The sequence below is a fragment of the Miniopterus natalensis genome, chromosome 19 (assembly GCF_054644295.1).
Source record: "Miniopterus natalensis isolate mMinNat1 chromosome 19, mMinNat1.hap1, whole genome shotgun sequence".
Classification (NCBI taxonomy): domain Eukaryota; kingdom Metazoa; phylum Chordata; class Mammalia; order Chiroptera; family Miniopteridae; genus Miniopterus; species Miniopterus natalensis.
Genome location: NC_142099.1, coordinates 2,067,997 through 2,084,913, shown reverse-complemented (window position 1 = coordinate 2,084,913; position 16,917 = coordinate 2,067,997). Strand labels below are relative to the sequence as shown.

General features: G+C 53.8%; 1 protein-coding gene across 3 annotated transcripts in view; it reads left to right on the top strand.

Moving 5' to 3' along the window:
- The first annotated feature begins 236 nt into the window (after positions 1-236).
- The window catches only part of PLPPR5 (phospholipid phosphatase related 5), a 32,879-nt gene continuing 16,198 nt past the window's right edge, over positions 237-16,917 (top strand). For all 3 annotated transcript variants that reach the window (XM_087828100.1, XM_087828099.1, XM_087828098.1), the window contains exon 1: positions 237-473. In XM_087828100.1, coding sequence (XP_087684226.1) covers positions 237-473 — 237 coding nt within the window. The remainder of the gene's footprint in view (positions 474-16,917) is intronic.

The window sequence follows — 16,917 nt, the reverse complement described above, 5'->3', positions numbered from 1 at the left end:
CCGGCGCCTCTGCGCCGCGGATGCTCCCGCGTCCGGGACTCCCCGCCCTCCCGCGCGACCCCGCGCCCGGGCGGGCGGCGCTTGCGGAGGGCAGGGGGCGGGGAGGGGAGCGGGGGCCCGTCCGGTAGCCGCCTCCGCCGCCCGCCGCGCCTCGCAGCCCGGCCCCGCGGCGCCTCCTCCGCGCGCCCGCCCGCCCGCCCGCCCGCCCGCGCGCGGCTGCTGGCGCCCCGAGCTGCATGCCCCCGCCGGCCGCGGCGCTCCCCAGCAGCATGCTCTATTTCCAGATGGTGATCATGGCAGGCACCGTGATGCTGGCGTACTACTTCGAGTACACGGACACGTTCGCCGTGAATGTGCAGGGCTTCTTCTGCCACGACAGCGCCTACCGCAAGCCCTACCCCGGCCCGGAGGACAGCAGCGCCGTGCCGCCCGCGCTCCTCTACTCGCTGGCCGCCGGGGTCCCCGTGCTCGTGGTAAGCCCGGCGCCCGCCCGCGCCCGCGCCCGCGCCCTTCTTCGGGGTGGAGGCCCCGCCGAGGGCCGGGCGCCGCCGCCTTTGCCTCCCGGGTGCCTCCCAGCTGCGGGCGGCCCCCTCCCCAGAGGACATCTAGGGCGCGTCAGGGTGGGTGCGGAGGAGGCCCCCTTGTACCTCCCCCACGCGCCACCCCGCACCCCTGCGGCCGCTGCAGTGTCGGGCGACGGAGTGGGGGAGGGGTCGGAGGGGCTGTCCGAGGTGCTTGGGTGGGGGTCGGGGCCTGGGCCTGGCGGTGGGGGTGAGCCACTGGGGTGCATCTTGACTCCATGGGCTCGGTGGCCTTGCGCCCAGATTGCCACGGGAAGGTGAGTCCCAGCGACAGGGACAGCAGGGGATCAATTGCTGGGGTGTGGAGGGGACTCCCGGTTCCCGGGTCAGGAACTCCCGGTTCCCCTTTCACCACCTCCTGCCGGGACAATGAAAGTGCCAGCGGGACCAGCTGACCAGGGGGCGGACAGGACCGCGTCTCTGAGAGAACAGAGAACAGGGAACAGGGTCCTAAATGGAGAGGCTCAGCTCGGCGCCTGCCCACAGCAGCCGCGGTGCCTCAATCCCCGCGTGGATTCAGGGCTGCGCCCCTCCGCGGGCAGCAAGCCCTTCCCCGCAGCAGCCTCGCTGAGCGTGCCTGTTGGTTCACGGGCTGTGTGTGTCTATACGGACACACGTGCGCGCATATACATAGGTCACTGTTACAGTAACAATCATAGAATAGCCCACATATGTGACCAGGACGCGGAGTTGTAGGTAGGAGAACTGGTGGTGTTTCTTGAGAAAACATGGTTCCTGTGATACTGTTGAAGTGCCGGAGGTTCCCATCCTGTGGGGGTTCTTGCCCCCCCTTCCTTCCTCCCTGGACAGAGAGCAGATAACAAGTCGGAAATTAAAAATGAAGAGGGAAGTGTTACTGTCCGTGGCTGAATCTGTAAATCACAGGCGTGACTGTTGGGAGCATCTGTTATATCTATTAGGTTTGGATAGTCATGTTTTCTTTGATTTTAGGGGAAATCATTTAATAATTGACAAAATAATGACAAGTGCCTCAGGCACCTCTGGGAATTCCAGGAGCAAACCCAGGAAGTTGTTGCCGAGCTCAGAGTAACTTTGTTTCTCGCGGCCGGGCGGTGGCTGACTTCCCAGCGCCTGCTTAAGGTGTGAGCACCCGCAGGCCGCTTGCTCGGGGAATGTTTCCTTTTGTGGCCATTGGGATTTGCTAGCATGTGCCAGAACCCCAAATCCAGCCTCAGGATTGTGTTTCTCTTGCCTCCGCTGGAAAGGCAACAAAAAAATCGCTTTTCCTTGAGGCTGTTGCTGCAGCTGTTGGGTTCCCGGGCACGTGTTTTCCAGGAGACTGAACAGCACAGGGTTTTTTGTTGTTGTTTTTTAAGAAAAAAGCCTGCTACTTTCAGGACACTGCTTTCGTCTGCTCTGTAATCAACAATGTCTGTAAGTCTTCCCTCGGTCGTTGCTGTTCTGTGTTTTATAGAAATAAGAGCACTTTCCAGATCCTACCCGCCCCTCCATGGTGGCCGGTGCCAGTTAGAGACACTGACTAGTGGCCCAGAGATTGTGATTACCGGCCCCTTTGGGGGAACTGCGGAGGGGAAGGGGAACCGGTCAGTCATTACTGAGTGCAGGGCTCTGAGTGGCCACCGCCCCAGGTACCTGCAGAGCACCCCTCCCAGGAGACATTCTCTCCTGTGACCACGAGGACCCCAAGGACCAGGAGCACCTGAAAGCTGTGGTGCTTGTGCGCCCCTGAGACTGGTGCCAGAGGCCACTGTACATCCACCGCTTCTGAAGCGAGACCAGAGGGGGCCGATGGGCGGGCGTCAGGGGAAGAGCCAGCTTGGTTTCATGTCTGACTGTTTCTTTAGGTCCCAGAGAGAGAGCTGGGAGTCAGTGCGCAGAGGAAGGAAGGTTGGGACCTGGAGGCTCCCCTCTGCTCTGTGGAGAGTACTGTGGACAGTGAGAAAAGCTGGGACCAGTGATGGCAGCTCCATGTTGCTCAAGGACACTGGCGTGGCACAGTCACTCCCACGAAAATACTATTACGATGGCAGGGCTGTCATCACCGTTTGAGTTGCATGCCTTATACCCATCCAGCATTTGCATTATCAATGAAAGCAGTTATTATTGTCACCTATCACTTGGGAAAATGAGACTTAGAAAGGTAATTTGCCCAAGGGCCAGGGCTAAACATGCTCCGCCCGGAATTCTAATCTCTGCCAAGCCTTTGCTTCTTCTGTTACTATAGGCAGACTCATTTGGAGGCGTCACCCTTTCAAACATGCCTCCAACGCCTCCCTCTCCATGGCTTACGTTTCCTGGGCTGTGGCGATGCAGGTTCTTCATCATGTGTAGTGTGTAACCTTTGAGACTCATTGCTGATGGCCTAGGTTCATTTTGGAAAGCAGCTCTTCTCGCTACCACAAGCTAAGGCGTTGCTTCATGCTTGCTAAACGTATGTATCTAAGAATTGAAATCAATATATTTTTTTCAATGTTATTGCTTTTACATGGTGGTAACTTGGGGACCAGGTTGGAGTCTATAAACAAATTTGGACGCAGATCCAAAGTCCATCGTGCTGTGTGAACAGTTGGGTATGTTACTTGCTGGGTGACCTTGAGCAACTGGGTGACCTTGGACAGCTGGGTGACCTTGGATAAGTTACTTAAGCTCCTTAAGCCTCAATTTCCTCAGTCACAGGATTTCGAATATTAAATTAGGTTGAATATAGCAATACCACCCTTGGCCCATAGTTGATAATCTGCAAGAATCACTGTCTCATTAGCATCGTTAATAAAATAACAGTTCAGTAAATGTTTACGGATTCTGTGTTGCAAGCAGCGTGTCAGGCAGAGGAGGTTACGAGGGAGCGATCAGGCTGCCTGGCCCTAAGGAGTCTGCAGCCCAACCAGGAAAACAGGCAAAGGCCGTGATGGAAGTCATCTTCATAGAAGGTTCATAGGTACTTCATGAGCGTGCGTAGGCATGTCACACAAAGGCCTCTGGTGCCTGGGAACTCGACGAGATCGTTTTCATTTGGAGGGGCGAGGAGGGGCTTCCGAAGGACATGGAGCATTTGAGATGGGACTCGAAGGAGAGGCCGAAGGGAGTCTGAGTCAGGACGTTGCGGCCGCAGCGACATGAATGCCACTAGCAGCGGAAAGTGCAGGCTGTGCTCTGGAGACAGCGAGGGTCTGTGCCGTCTGTAAGAGCGGAGTTCGGGGAACACAGCGGGTACATGGCTGCAGGGGGAGGCTCGGCCTCGGCGATGCGCCCTGGAGGGCCAGGCTGAGGGTTTTCCTCAATTCGTGTGGAACTGAGTCACGTCGGGACGTTGTCTGATGGGTGGTGTTTTAGGAGATGTTGGGGACAGTAGTGTCGGGCTCCTCTCTTATTAAAATATCCATGAGGTGATTTTAAACTCTTTCTTCCCAAGTCCATTTTATGTTGTGAAATATTATTTCAGTTGTGTTTTCAGAGAACACCTGTAATTTGGGCTCATTTAAGAAGATGACATGGTTCGGGAATTCTTTGAAAACTCACGCTGTTCGGTTGGATCTGTGTAGCATTAGCTGGGGCACCACGTTCAGAATTTAGAGATGCCGATTAGGGGTGTTTGGTTTCCACTGGCTGCGAGAACTGGCGAAGACAGTGGTTTCCGCTTCCCAGATTCGGAGCCGGTGGCTCCTGAAACCTCAGCGCAGCCCAGGTGGTTTGAAGGAGATAGAGCTGGACCGTCCTTCCTCGGAGAGCTAGGGCCAGGAGAGAAGCCCAGCTCGGAGCAGCAGGGCAGGCCTGAGCCTCAGGGACAGCGCTGACCCTGGATGTCCGCGTCCCCGGGAAACTCCCTCTGGGCGCGGAGACGGAGGGCCAGAGCCACTGCTTCGGTGGTCCCGGGTTGGGGGAAGCTCTGGGTGCCCGCAGGTAATGGTTCAGGATGCGGTGCAGGGAGCTGTGCTGCTTGTTCCCCTTGACGCCTGAGGTGCTGCGGGAGGTGGGAGCCAGCAGGAGGGGTTCTGAGACGGTTCTGATCTGCGGGCGCTTCCTGTCTCTGGGGCACAGTCACCGGGCACCTGCACCTGCGGGGGACCACCTGGGCTCCAGGCCAGCAAACACCGCGCCGGGAGAGCCCGGGGCCTCTCCTCCCGAGGCGCGCGTAACGGGACCTAGCGCTAGAGGGGGCACAGCGAACACGCCGCGGTTGTGTGTAAAACGCCCCATGTATGTGTATATGCGGTTTTGTTGTCAGAGTCTCCAGGGCCTTATCGGACTGGCAGAGATGACCAAGGTTCCCTGAAAGTTAAGAGCTCATCTCGAGGGTCTGTGAATCTCTCTGGGCCCCTCCCGGGCCTCTTTGGACCTTGTTCACTTAGACTTTCTCATTGGTATATAGCCATCCACAGTCTCCTTTCCTCCCTGCATCCCTTTGTTTCTTTCCATGTATTCCCCCCCTTTGCACACTGAGAAGGAGATGGGGATGGAGGAGAGAGCAGAGGCCCAGGACTCACACCCAGCAGGCCCACCCCCCTCCCTGCCCCTCCCTCCCCCTCGGCTTCTTTCCCCTCCCTTCTCCTCTCCCATCTCCCCCACCCCATCCCCGCTGTGCATCCCGGTGGCTTCTCCGAGCCTGCCTTCTTATCTGAAAAGATGTTGACTTATTTCTTCCTACCTTTCCGAGCTGTTGGGAGAAGCAAGTGATGAGAATGCTCTTTGGAGACCATCAGCCACTTCATACATGCGAGGAAAACACAATGTGAGCAGAGTACATGGGTCACGAAGCCCCCTGGGCGTTGGAGATTGTCCCCACCGCTCGTAGCACGGCTTAGCCAGTCCCACGCACACACTCTGAGGTGGAGAAAAATCCCCTTATTCAGAGCATCCTGTAGGAAGAATCACAAAAACAAACTAAAAAGTCAACAGCAGGAAATGGTCCCTAACTCATTATGACAGAGTGTCCCTCCAGTGCCCAATGTTGTTTCTCAAAATATTTTGATAAGCTCGGAGTATCGTCAAGATTATTATCCAGAATCATCCCACTCATTTGAGAGAAATAATGGTTCCAGGGAACAGTGTTAATATCTGTTAAGCATGGATTGTATCAGATTAATTCTTAAATTTGCACTGTGCCAAAAAGACATTCCTTGCAAAAGTTTTGGATGGTGATGACACATCTTCCGTGTCCCGGGTACTTGCTATGACTTGGGTCATATAGTGAGTAGGCCGCTCACTGCGCTCCAGGAGCTCAGACGGCGCGCGTGGAATTGTGTCTCCAACCCCGTTTCCTTGTGAGGTTAATCAGCGCGGAGCCTTATGAGAATCCGGTGTAAGCGTGTGTCTCAGCCTCAGCCAGTGCTGGCTGTTTTCCCAGCATAGATGCCGATGATGTTTATCAATCGTGTGCAGTGGAAGGACATTGGGTGTGTTTATCGCGTCCGTTGAGTGAGCAAGGAGAACCATTTGCTGTGACACCCACCCTCTCAGATCGCCCCTGCGGTAACCCGTCAGGGGATCTTCAGACTTTCTTTCGCTCCAGTTGCTAAACGACACATCTAGGACCTGAAGCTATTACTTCGCGTCCAGTGCTCCCACTGATTTTATTCCTCGCTCAAAGGGTGGCATTCCCAGAAGACAGGGAGGGTTAAAGCAGTTGATAATACATCCATGGGCTCTTTGCAGCACCCGTGTGCTTGCTGACGTACAGACACAGATGCAATCGGACAGGAAAAAGGGGAATTTAACATCTGTGTTCAAAGATCAAACTTCACTGGTTCCTACCACCAGGAGAATCGCCCAGAGAACCTGACCTTCCTGCCTCAACTTCCCTGTCCAACCCGGTGGGGAGGGTGAGTGCTGATGTGAGCGGTGACCTTAACCCCGACCTGGGAGGATCCTTGGAACAGACTTTGGGGAATCATAAGGAATATTATTCTGATGGAAGATATTTTAAAACATGTGAGATGAAGTTCTATATTCAGTCCTATTGAAACGATTTCTGAGGATGCCGTTCTCACTCAGCAGGCCGGTTACTTTTTCAGTCATATTATGACAGATGTAGTTTGAGAATCACTGTCAGTAAAATCACTAAAACAGAATCATAGAGATTTTTTTTTTTTGTAGACCAGGTATATTTAAAACTCTAAACACAGTCTTTTGGTGGACATTTCTCAAAGAGAGAATGTGTGTGTGTGTAGTGTTTGTGTATAGTTTATATGTATAATAAATTTGTAATTTTTTTGTATGAATACATTTTTATCTCCTTTGCTTCTAATATCTAGAATGTCCCCCCCAAAACACCCACAGTTTTCGGAACATTCTGCTGTATCCTTCCAGACCCAGCATCAACTCCTCTGAGCCGATCTGTTGGATACCCTGGATGAAATGACTTCATTTTCCTCTATGATCCCTTCGTCTCTTTCACAAATTATGGCTTTAAAATAACCTTATCTGGTTCTTATTTCTGTTCATGGTCCCATCACTGGACTTGAGCATCTCAGAGTCAGGGTGTTGCAATCTGACTCAGGCCAGTTTCATCATATTCGATTCTCTGGTTATTTTTGGTAGATAATGTTTTCCAGACACCAATTGAAGTTTGTGATGAGATTATAATGACCAGATTCTGCTGGGCATAGTTACTTAATAACCATTCACTAAAGCAGGCAGAGTGGCCCATGTGCCCTGTTTTGTATTGAATATTTAATGTATTAAGTGCACGAAACCCTGAGCGAAAGGTGCTGCCAGTTCCTTGGGGCTCTGTGTCCTCAGGCTGACAGGCTTCGAGCAGAAACCCTCCTGGGCCAATGGCTGTCCCCTAGGTCCCTCGAGAGAGAGCCAGTGGTAAAGGTGACAGGCCCCACCCAGTCTTACGCCTTGTTCCCTCCAGGGTGGGAGCTGTCTCCAGACTATCTCAGTGCACCCACGAAGCTTGAAAATCTGTAATTGCACCAATAGAGAGTCCATTTTTAGCGTTCGTCAGGCTAATTAAAAGTCGCTACTTTCATCAATAAAAAAATCATTTTTTAAATATTTGCGATGCTAATTAAATCAATTGTTAATTAACAGCCAGACAGCGAAGACTTGCAGCAGCCTCGTCGGAGTGGGACCCTTCTGATCGAATGCTGGTGACTACCCAGGACCCCCTCCCTCCTTCCCCCTCATTCCTCTTTCCCTGAGCGAGTATCTGGGCGCCTTCCGAGGTCTCTTACCTTGAAAGTAAGGATGAAAGGGGCTACTCGACTTGCTCCGAAGCCCCAAACCCGGAGCAAAGCCGGCCTCCCCTGCTCCAGGTCTCCCAGAGCAGCGACAGGAAACGAGGCTCCGGAGGTCTCAGCGCAGCCGGCAGGCCGCGGGATGGTGTAGATACGACCCCACCGCGGCGCTGAGTGTGCCGCGCGCGGCGTTTCCAGTGCGACGATCGCCCTTTTTATCGGGGTGCTTCCGGCAGTGCGGCAGAAACTGTACTTTTCTTTCGAGACTTTTTATCCCGATTTCCAGTTTTTCTCACCCCGGGGCCGCAGAAGCGCGGTTGGCGCTGAGCCGCAGTTTACAATCCCAGACCCCTCCCCCGAGCAGAGTGCCGCGTCCTCACACGCCAGCGCGGGCGTCTCGGGTGGAGATGGCGGGCGCCTGGGCCTGGCCCGTCGTTTACCGTGAACTCTTGACATCTCCAGTTAGGGAGCAAGGCGAGATCGTCACGTTGGTGACAAGGACCCCTCCTCCACGTGTGCTCCTGCGGCGCTGGGTTTGCTGTCGCCGGCGTGAAAGAAGAGACTTAGTCAAACCTGCAGGACGACCCTTTTGGCCTTGGACAAAGAGCCCCTTGTAACTCCTCCCGGGCTCCTGTCTCATGGCGACTCGGGTCCCCTTTCACTCTCGGGTTAGGTTTGGACGCAGGAAGCCAGGAGACGCTCTGCTGCTTTTCTGGAAGAGATGTGTGAGTTCAGGTCAGAGAACTTGCCTCTTTGCAGCTGGGACATTGGATGTGTTTACTGATCCGAGAGAGCAGAGAGAGAGAGGGAGAGAGACATCAGTCGTTGCCTCCTGTACACGCCCCAACCAGAGTTCGAACCCACAACCTTTTAGTGTAGGAGGTGATGCTCCAACCAACTGGGCCACCCGGCCAGGGCTCCTTTAGTTTACCTCTTCATTTTCAAGTGACTGGCCAGAGAGATTAAGGGACTTGCCCAAGACCATGCTAACGAGCCGTTACACAGAGAGTTCACCTACATGGGCACCTGGTATATGCCAGGCATCTTGTCAGTGCTGTGCCCGTATTAATTAGTTTAATCCTCGCGACAGCTTTGGAGGGAGGCCCTGTTGTCATCTCAGCTTACAGGTGGGACACTGAGCTCAGGAAGCGTAAAGCACTCAGCCCGAGCCCCGCAGCGAGGACGCAGCAGTCGGGGCCGAGCGGCTCCAGTGCCGTCTTAACAGGGCCGGTCCTTGCCCCCAGGCCCAGTTTCCTGCCGTCTTCTGGAGGGGACAAGACCGCCCCCGGCGTGTCTCTCTGCATCGCGGTGTTAGCCCGGAGAGGCCATGGCGAGCATGTGATTCCGAGGGTTTCTTTTCCTGTGACTTCATACGGTCGACGGAAAAGTTTCGCGCTCACCACGAAGGGCCGATAGAGCGCCTTTCGCGTGGCAGATGTAGCTGTTGGTGTGTTTTGTGGGAACGGAGTTAGAGAAGCAGAAGTTCCATGACTTTGGTTACTCTTTATTCTTTAAGACCCTTGTGAATTTCCTAGGCATTGTTATTTTTCATGATAAAATCTATTTAGGTGCACTGCCCATTCATAGGTACTCGGGTGATAAAGTCCAATCATTTCCCCAAAACCCAAGCCTTGAACGCTTTGCTTCACTTCCCAGTTACCCATTTTCAGATAGTTCCCCCATGTACACCCATTTGATATTTACATTTAATTAACCTTAGGTAAAACGTAGTTCGAAATAAATCTTATTTACTCCAAATGGAGACTGTTTCAGACATCTGTCGTTCTGTTTTGAAAATCGTTAAAACCTTCATAGTTCCCCCCTGTAACCGCTGACTCATTTCCCCAGACGTTTTCTATATTGCAGTCCTGTTTTCCTCACTTTTTACCAAAAACAACACGTTGGTCGGTTTAAAGAGCGCAGCGCCTTCCTTTCTGTGCTGTCAGTGGAACCCCCCGTCCGTTTCACACCCGCGGTCGCTGCGGCGAGTCGGGACGCGTCTCCCGGCGGGCGTCCCGAGTGGGACCAGAGGGCTGGGGCGTTTCTGAGTGCGGTGAGTCAGGTGCTGCCAGGGCCTCTGAGTCACGCTCTGCGCCTTTTCATTAGTAATCACGGATCGGGAGCTGAGGCAGTTGACTCAAGGCAGGGAACCATCTCTTAGGAGAGTTTCCTCCCCCCGAGAGTGATTAAAAGTAGGGGGACTCGGCAGGATGACGTCGACGGGTAAAGAGAGGCTCGGTGCCTCTCGGGCAGCGAACGTCAGGACCTCCGTGAACTTCGGGGGAACTGGGAGAACGAAAGCGGGATTTTATCGTTCACGGAACCTCTCCGTTGACCTTCAGGATTTCCCAGGGAGGGTGAAAGAGCAAACAGGTGCGCGTTAGTCCCTCCCCGATCAAACGGGGTCAGGCAGCTCTGCCTGCTAGCGGCCTCGTTCACGCACAGGGCCCAAGGTTTCCAGGAATTAATTCCTCCGTGTAGTCATCAAAAACCAGGCGCCCTGGCCCGTGTGGCCCCGTTGGCTGGGTGTCATCCCTTGTACAGAGAGGTCTCCGGTTCGATTCCGGGTCCGGGCGTATACCTAGGTTGTGGGTTCTATCCCCCGGGGGGGGGTGCATACGGGAGGCAACCGGTCGATATTTCTCTCTCACATCAATGTTTTTCTTCTCTCTCCCTCTCTCTCCCCCCGCCCCTAAAATCAGTAAAACATATCCTTGGATAAGGATTTTTTTTTTAAAAAAAAGGTTGATCCAGTGACATGCATACTGTATGGTTTTTAAGCCTTATTTTCCAGCATGAACAATGCTAAAAGGTCAATATTTGTACAGTTGTGAAAGCTCACGCGCGCACAGTTAGAATTTAAATTGCGAAGGATATTTTTGGGACTGTTGCTCTGTTTTGCCTCTATAATGAGGTCAGCCTGACTTGCATTTTCTAAATAGCACCACAGGTGTGCTCACCTGTGCAGTAAGTGTCTTCGGTCTCCTGAGTACAAATTGGAAATGAAAGGGAAACGCACTTGCATGTTGCTCCAGAAATCTGGGGACACGCTGTTCCGATTCTTTCAGAAACTGTGGATTGAAATGTGTGTGAATGAGAACAGTGCTCGTCTCCGTGGGTGAGACTCTGACTTTCCAGTCTACGGGTATTAAGGATTAAATGTGGTTGCTTTTTGCAGGATGCTCTGTCCTTCTAAACGTAGCCACCTGATTGAGGCTTCCCTTCCCGGGAAATGACTTTCAAGGGTACCTAAGACCGGCTTTGACACAGGCAAGCTGTGACTGAGTTCCTTGGATGTGCACACGTTTTATGATGTGAAGGAGGTAGTGTCTCGGCTTCATTCACGCAGAAGGGAGAATGTAAAGGAATTCGAGTGAGAGAACGCACCGCAGGCTGCAGAGGAAGCGTGTGAAAGCGCCGGGCTAATGCGCGGCGAGGGGGAACCGCGGCGCTGAAGGTAGAGGCGGAGATGGGGTGGGAGATTCCACCAGCCGCAAATGCAGGCTTGTGTTTTCCCGAGAGAAAAGGGGTCTAGAGTCACCTGGCACCTGACGTGGATTTGGTCACGGAGCCTGGGGAGCTGGGGGTGCATTTAGGACTAAGGAGGCCAAGGCGAGGATGGCATCTGGCACGCGGCTCGAGTAGACAGTCACTTGGCCACAGACCCAGCGCTGAGCCCGGGAACTGGGACACTGGGAGGCAGGGCGGAGGTGGAGAGATGGGGGCGGGCACTGCTGAGTGAGGGGCGGCTGCCGGGTGGAGAGGACAGCAGGTGGTGAGAGGAGCCCCCCCGGGGGGGGGGCACAGTCCGTGTCAGGATCCCCAGCACCCCGGCCAGGAGCCCTTCCCAGCAGGCATCAGTGGGGGCTGGAAACGGGTCCAGCAGAGTCCGAACAACAGACGCGAGGTAATGGGATTAAGCAGGCCTGGCTGTGGGACCAGACTCTGCCCGGGAGCTGCCCGCGCGGGAGCGGCCTGCCCTGGTCCGTTGGGCATTCATCAGCCAGTGACAGGGCGCGAGGCCGGACGGCAGCAGGCAGCCGGCCCCCGGAGGTTGCGTAAGGCTCTGTCACTCCCAGGATGGCTCACCGATCGCTAGACGAGATACAACCCAGGCTCAGGAAAATTAGGTTTGCTCACAGTCCTGCGGCCTGGACACGGCCGAGCTCAGGTTAGAACCCGTCCCTGGTGCTCTCAGCCGCTGCTCGTGAAGTCCTTTGCGGCTGGTGTGAAGACCTGTGGGCAGCCCTGCCGTCGCGGCTCCGTGGTTAGAGCGCCGGCCTGCGCGCCCCGGGTCATAGGTTGGATTCTGGTCAAGGGCACGCACCTGGGTTGGGGGTTCCACTCCCGGCCTTGCTGGGAGCACGTGCTGGAGGGAACCAATCGGTGTGAGCCCTTTGGTCCTCCTCGCGCTCCCCACCCCCACGCAGGCCACCTCAGTATTTACCCTCAGCCTTCTCGCCTCCTGCCCTTCTGGCCTCATTACCTGCAGTGCCCCCCACTTCGGGTCCCGCTCATTCCCCAGAGAGGGTCAGACCGGCAGCTGCTCGCCCGGCGCCTCGCCCCTCTTGCCGGTCCCCCTGCTTCCAGATGGGTTTTCCTCCTGTGCGGGTCCGGTCGCCCCGCTCCCCTGCCCAGGGATTGCGTAGCTTTCCCGCCGTGAGCGCGCTGAGGCACCGAGGCATTCACATCCCGGCCCCAGATGACCTCCCCGGGGCTGGTCTGCATCCCAGCCACGTGGGGCTGGCGGCTGTCCCTCCAGGACGTCCCGAGCTCCCCCCTTGGAGACTGCATTTATGTTCTCTTGTCCTATACTCGTGGTCACCTGATGGCCCGGCGTGCCTGGTCAGTCCGGACTGTTCCCGCGGCCTTGATACCAGGATCGCTAAGCTCCCGCTTCACCCTGAGAATCTCCCGTCGCCCCACGTACAGAGCTCTCCTGGTCCCTTCTCCGCCTTCCCCCGTCTGCACCATTCAGTTTTGCTTGCGGGAAGCATAGCCCTGCCCTTCCAGGCCCCGCACCCTCCGAGGAGCTTCAGCTTTTGGGAGGTTCCCCTTCTCCCTCCCCACCCGCCATCGCCAGTGGGTGGCAGCCCTTCCTGCTCCCAGCCCCCACACCCACCAGCGCCGTGTTGCGGTTCTTGGTATTTACATGTAGTTACTCCCACGTTTAAAACTTCGCCCTCCAGCCCTGGCCGGTGCGGCTCAGTTGGCTGGGCGTCGCCCGGTGCTCCGAAGGGTCAGGGCACATGCCCGGGCTGCGGGTTCAGTCCCCAGCAGGGGGCGTGCAAGAGGCAGCGGGTCGATGCTTCCCTCCCACATCAATGTTTCTCTTTCTCTCTTTCTCTCCCTTCTCCTCTCTCTAAAAATCAATAAAAAATCTTTAAAAAAATTTTTCGTACTTCATAGTACTTCGCAAGCTCCAGGCTTTATTTTTTGTATTAATCAGACTGCTTTCATCTGTAAAGAATAAAAAATTGCTGACTTAACCATTTACACAATAAGGGGGAGACGTATTATGTCACGGAACAGGCACTGCCAAACCTGGGTGGCTCGAAGGAACTCATTCAGCACCCGAACAACAGGTCGGAGGGGCAGGTTTCTCTTCCCTTCCCCCTCGGCCATCACCTGTGTCCACTCTGCTCTGGGCTGGCCCCTCTCGTGGCTGCACAGGGGCCACCGTGCTCTAGGAGTCACCTGCAACCATGACCGTGTCTGGCAGGAGGAGATGTCTTCCGTGAGCCTCTGAACGCCTGTTTCAAAGCACCCACCCCTATTAGGAGGCCCCTCTGTCTTCCGCGGGAGGAAACATCACACACCCAGGCGGACATCCGTCATGGGCGGGGCCCTCAGGACTTGACCGAGCTTCGGTCCTTGAGGCCAAGGCTGGCCCGGCCACCCGAGGAGCTCGGCGGTCAGAGCAGGTTGGTAGCTGAAGGAGACCAAGGCTCTGTGGGGAAGACCCACAGCTAACCTGGATTCGGCAAACTTGCTACCTACGAGTTTGGGTTCAATCAGTGTTTAATAAACAGGAGTTTAGTTTTACTCCAGGATGTGAAGGATTTAAATTCCCTTGACTATTCTAATTATGTCATGAATTATAAATACTGGTATTATCTAAGCCTTTAAAATGATCAGTGCTGCACATAACAGGTTCATTTCAATACTGTTTTGCTTCAGTTCATCTGGGGAGATTATCGTTAAGATTTTTGAAAGAAAGCATAATTGAGATTTTAATAGACACCGGGAACTCTTGGCCAGCAAACTGTCCTCAGAATTGCTCATTACATGGAATTGTGTCTGGTTGACTTTGGAAGGAAAATCTTTTCCCCAGGCTCTCGAGTCCTATATTCATCAACTCCTGGGTTCGCTGAGTCATACATTCATTGAACTCAAATGTTCATAGGATTTTAATGATCTGTTTGTTACAAATTCACCTTTTGCTATTAAATGGCAGAATTCTCAAAATATCTGCCAACTGTGGAATAGGATAAACCACAGGTGAGAAGGTTGCGGTTTTGAAATGTGCTGTATAGCGCCCAGCACCGGCGATGGAACCTGCAACCGAGGTGCATGCCCTTGACGAGTTATCAAACCCTCAACTCTGGTGCACCAGCAGATGCTCCAGGGCCAAAAGGGCACCATTCTGTCCTCTGGCTCAGAAGAGCCCGACTCCCCACGGACCTGCTTGGGTGTCTCGTAGCGGACAGTAACTTAACTCTTTTTCTTTCTAGTTTCAAAGATCTGTGCTGCTGTGTGATTAAGATTTTTTTCTGTACCAAAATGTAAGATTCTGTTGGACTGAACTCCCGGTCACCTCCACGTGCCCTACCCGCCTTAAGGAAAGATGCATTCAATAGACTAAATCTGTGACCTCAGCTGACGCTCTCCTTTTCGTGAAAATAGGCTTTTGATGGGACGGTGCTGCCAGGAAAGCAGACATTGTATTCCCTGCAAATCCAAATCCATCACACATCTTTCCCTGGGGGCCATCTCCTTCCGATTTCCTTGGCTTTCATTTCTCTCCACTTTAAACAGGCTGCCAGAGCCAGTGTCTTTTAAGGCCATTCATTTTTCCTGAAAACAAATCCCAAAACGCCTCGACATTGGAGGACTTTATTTTTAAAACTCTTTCCCGGGAAGAGGCGATGTTGATTGCACAGGAAACCCTTATACTTCACGGAGCCATTAAACATGCTTGATGATGGGGTACAGAGACCAGCGTGATTGAAACCCCAAAAATAAATGAATGAGCTGCGTCTTGGAAATGAGCTCATTCTGCAGCCTGGCCTCATTTATATTTGGTATGAGTGCGACATTCCGGCTTACTGCTCGCAGTGCATTCAGAAAAGGTACAATTATAATTTAAATGTGGAACCTTAACGGCTCTGACTCGGTGAATTTATTAAGCAAGCCAGTTTAAGGGTTCCCAGTATGTAATGGGAAATGTACTTTAGGAAACGGGCTATTTGTTATCCCAAAGGCCCTGAATTTATCCCTATGATACACGCATATCGATGATATAATTTTATAAATATGTGCCCTTTGTCATTTGAAAAGGGGGGATATACCAATGAATATGGGCCAGCTACTGGTCTAAACACTTCACATACACTAATTTGATTAGGTCCAGCTCATAACCGCCCCACGAGGTCGGTATTTTCATCTCTTTTTACAGATGAGGAAACTGAGGCCTCACAGCTGACAAACGGCAGGCCCAGTCAGACCCTGGCAGTGCGATTCCAGCGTTAATGTTATATTCACCCATCAGCAAAGATTGCTGCAGGAATGGAGTCAAAGCACTTTATAAAATACATACGAAGGACTGTCACTCAACGTCAAACGTGGCATTACACCAGTATTTCAGGAGAGCTGGAAGGCAAGCTAACAGCCTCCTGCTTTTATTAAGTGTTAAGCTTTTATTAATTATGAGTTAGCTCCTTTGAGGAATGGCAGGTCCGTGATAACAGTGCTGCCCTACAGTAGATTCATGAGCATGGAGAATGTCACCTTACGTATTAAAATTAAAAACTGCAAGGACCCCAGACGAGTTTGTGTTACAAGGCTATTGAATTCATTTTTCTTATAGCTTATGCTCACTGCGTTTATATGAATGGCTGGGCAAGGGATGAGCACCGTGGAAAGTTTAATGAGCAGCATTTATTTTAATTAGGGGAGAGGCTTTTAAATCGTTTCCACAAGCTTCTCATCATTAAAGAAAATAAGGAATGCCCACAGCTTGTAAGCCTGGGCCGTGCTGTGAGACAGACCATGCTGCCTTTTCCGGGTCCAAATGCTGGCCCCCCCCCCCCAAGATCAGTGTCGGGACTTTCCCACCATCTCAGCTCCTAAGCTCCGCATCCCGTCCATGGCACCCCAGGTTCCCTCACCCCGAGCACTACCCCGCCACAGGCCTGAGTTGGACGGATCTTCACGGTCATCTAATGGCCGGTGTTTGCATCGCGTTTTCTCAGTACTGTTCCTCTTCTGAGGACTTGATAACAGTTAACTCCTTTAATCTTCCCAACCGCCCCTCATGGCATTATTTCTATTGTCTTATTGCTGAGGACACTGAGGCAAAGAGAAATTCTGTGCCTTAGTGAGGTCGTTCAGCGAGTAAGAGGGAAAGCTGGGACTCAGCCCCATGCTCCCAGGTTCTGGCGTCCACACTCCTGTGCCGTCCGGGAGAGACAGGTTCAGGCGTCCACACTCCTGTGCCGTCCGGGAGAGACAGGTTCAGGTGTCCACACTCCTGTGCCGTCCGGGAGAGACAGGTCCTGGCGTCCACACTCCCTGCGCCGTCCGGGAGAGACAGGTCCTGGCGTCCACACTCCCTGCGCCGTCCGGGAGAGACAGGTCCTGGCGTCCACACTCCCTGCGCCGTCCGGGAGAGACAGGTCCTGGCGTCCACACTCCCTGCGCCGTCCGGGAGAGACAGGTTCAGGTGTCCACACTCCTGCGCCGTCCGGGAGAGACAGGTTCAGGTGTCCACACTCCTGCGCCGTCCGGGAGAGACAGGTTCAGGTGTCCACACTCCTGCGCCGTCCGGGAGAGACAGGTTCAGGTGTCCACACTCCTGCGCCGTCCGGGAGAGACAGGTTCAGGTGTCCACACTCCTGCGCCGTCCGGGAGAGACAGGTTCAGGTGTCCACACTCCTGCGCCGTCCGGGAGA